This window comes from Helobdella robusta (assembly GCF_000326865.2).
Source record: "Helobdella robusta unplaced genomic scaffold HELROscaffold_1621, whole genome shotgun sequence".
NCBI lineage: Eukaryota > Metazoa > Annelida > Clitellata > Rhynchobdellida > Glossiphoniidae > Helobdella > Helobdella robusta.
This window is the reverse complement of record NW_008703906.1, coordinates 1-3,348: the sequence shown is the minus strand read 5'-3', so window position 1 is coordinate 3,348 and position 3,348 is coordinate 1. Positions and strand designations below refer to the sequence as shown.

General features: G+C 36.1%; 1 protein-coding gene across 1 annotated transcript; it reads left to right on the top strand.

Annotated features, from left to right (window-relative positions):
* Window positions 1-884: 884 nt before the first annotated feature.
* HELRODRAFT_195151 (hypothetical protein) lies at window positions 885-2,404 on the top strand (the record flags this gene model as incomplete). Its single annotated transcript, XM_009015802.1, has 4 exons — window positions 885-1,076; window positions 1,181-1,255; window positions 1,636-1,858; window positions 2,333-2,404. Coding segments are annotated over 3 exons (406 nt in total), but the record flags the coding sequence as incomplete, so codon positions are not given.
* Between the last annotated feature and the right edge of the window lie 944 nt (window positions 2,405-3,348).

Here is a 3,348-nt window from a genome sequence, read left to right as displayed (position 1 = left end):
TTTTAACGTCAAACCAACTTTTTCTAGTGTTTCGTTCTAATGTATTCATTCATTCATTCGTTTGTTCTTTCATTCGTTCATTCATTCATTCGTTTGTTCTTTCATTCGTTCATTCATTCATTCGTTTATTCATTCATTCGTTCGTTCATTCATTCGTTTATTCATTCATTCGTTCGTTTATTCATTCCTCCTGATAATCAATCTCTCAATCAAACAATTAGCGAAGAGGTTATTGTTTGTCTAGCTTTGCTTAACCTTAGCTAATAAATAACATATCGTGACCGTCTATATGCACTATGTACATTCGTATGTATGTATGTATGTTTGTTTGTATGTATGTTTGTATGTATGTATGTATGATTGTTTGTATGTGTGTGTATGTATGTATGTATATATGTTTGTGTATGTGTTTATTATGTATGTATGTAGTTATTCATCCATGCATATAATTTCATGTACACCAAGAAATGAAGAGTTAATCATCATTTATCATCGTCATCATCGTCGTCGTCGTCATCATCATCATCATCATTATGCCTAACCCCTAACCAGATGACCTGGTGTGGTACGACATCCCTCAGGGCGACACCAGAGGGCAGGACGACTACGGCGACCACCTCTACGACGGCCACTTCCGGCGTTTCCGGGGTCACGATGACGTCACTGTTCACGGTGATGATGATGATGATGATGCAGCTACTAAGTGGTTTTACGGCGGGTTGGGTCAGCTAACTGACAGAGTTGAAGGTTTAAATTTTCATTCATTCACTTTTTCACTCATTCATCCATTCACCCATTCGTTCGTTCGCACATTCACTCATTAATTTACTCATTAATTCATTCATTAATTCATTATCCATTCACCCATCAATTCATCTAGCGACGAAGAGCATCAACTCTGATGTTAGGAATCTCCAAAGAAAAGGCTACGATTGGGTGGGCTGGAAACGAGACAGCAAATCAGGTCAGACGAAACTGGGTCAAGTTAAATTGGGTCAAACATCATCATCTTCATTGCTTTCATCATTGTCGTCGTCGTCGTTGTCTTTGGCTCAAAAAGATTTTGTAGAATTGAGGTATGGAGATGATTTTGTTGGTTTGTATATGCAAACATACATACAAACATACATACAAACATACATACAAACATACATACAAACATACATACCAATGTACAAAGGTTTGGCTTCGCGAACGTTAGAAACTTCACTTCCGTAACGTTTCACTGTTTGCACGCACCTGGCAAGGGTGTGAAAGTATTTAGTTTTGCTGTTGTCCAGTTCTTCGGGGACCAAGGTGAGATTTAATTGGTTGGTTGGTCAGTTGATTGACTGGCTGGCTGGTTGGTTGGTTGGTTGGTTGGTTGATGTGTGTTAATGGATTCTACTGATTTGTTAATTGAGAGGTTGATCAGTCGTTCGTATGTTATTTTAATTTATTTAAATTTCGTGAACTTTTCGCCAAATGATTATTTAAAGAATCAATCTGCAATGTTTTGTAATCTATTCATATTGATTAATCAATCAATCAATCAATTAATCAATCAATTTAATCAATTATTTAACCAACCAGTCAACCAACCGACCGACCAATCAACAAATCGACCAACCAACCACCAATCCAACCAACCATTCAGATAACGAAAAACCTTCCAAAACGCTCAACTACACAAATCCGCTACTGGATAATAGTAGTAGCAGCAGCGTCAGCAGCGCTTCTGGTGGTAGTGATAGTAGTAGTAGTAGTAGTAGCGGTGGTCAGCAACAAACGATGATGATGATGATGTTGTCAGCCTCTGTGGGCGTTGATAATTCACCACAAGTTTCCAATGTCACAATAAATTTGCACAATTACCTTGGTTAGTCGGCTCTAGTTCTCTCTCCCTCTCTCTCTTTCTCTCTCTCTCTTTCTCTCTCTCTCTTTCTCTCTCTCTTTCTCTCTCTCTTTTTCTCTCTCTCTCTCTTTCTCTCTCTCTCTTTCTCTCTTTCTCTCTTTCTCTGTTTTTTGCTTTATCTATCGTGATTGTTGTCTTTCTGTTCTCTCTCTCTCTTTTTTTTTTCTCTCTCTCTCTCTCTTTCTCTCTCTCTCTTGCTGTCTTTTTATTTCATTTTTCTCATATCTCTCTCTCTCTCTCTCTCTCTCTCTCTCTCTTTCTCTCTCTCTCTTGCTGTCTTTTTATTTCATTTTCATCTCAATCCCTTTTTTTTTGGTTGTTTAGAGAATTGCACGCACACACACACGCACAAACGCACACAAAAACAAACAAATACACACACAAACAAACAAATACACACACAAACAAACAAATACACACACAAACAAACAAACACAGGTAAGTACCTGCACGTACGGCTGTATTTCGCCGATCGCTGGTTACTAATGAGTGAAGTGTATTTTGTGTCAGGTCGGTTTAGTATTATTGTTTTATTATTATTATTATTTATTATTATTGTTATTATTATTTATTTATATTTATTATTATTATTTTTGTTGTTATTGTTTATCAGTTCTCCACTGCTTAAGAAAGATTACTCTGAGTAGATTTCCGTGTCGGGAACAAAATACAATTATTATTATTATTATTATTATTATTATTATTATTATTATTATTATTATCACTATCGTTAGTATATTGTTGTCGTTGTTATTATTATTATTATTATTTGTAGAATCTTTGAAGACAGCGTTATATCTGTGGAGATGATGACAAAGTTTTGTTGCTGTTGTTGTTGTTGTTGATGAGGATGATGATGATTATTATTATCATTATTATTATTATTATTATAATTATTATTATTATTATGACGATGATAATGATGACGGTGGTGGATGACGATGACGTAATGAGTGACGTAATGGGTGGCCGGTATGATGATAAGATGGACACGGAGGTATTTCTGAATTAAATTCGCAGTCATCTTCATCGTCGTCATCGTCATCATCAGCCATCATCATCATCATAACCATCACCATCATAACCATCATCATCATAACCTCATCACCACCACCACCATCATCATCAACAACAACGACAATGAGGAAATAACAAAGAGACGGCCATCATCATCATCATCAACATCTTCTTCATCATCATCATCAACATCATCATCATCATCAACATCACCTGTGATGAATTATCCTTCATATTTGTTGTGCACGACCTTCCGTTAACGTTTAGAAATGACAAATCTCATTTGCGCTCTTGTTGTTGTTATTATTGGTAGTAGTTGAAGTAGCTGCAGTAGCAGTTGTAGCAGCAGCCGTAGTAGTAGCAGTTGTATTATTATTATTATTATTAGTAGTAGTAGTAATAGTAGTTGTTGTTGTAGAAGTAGTAGTAGTAGTAGT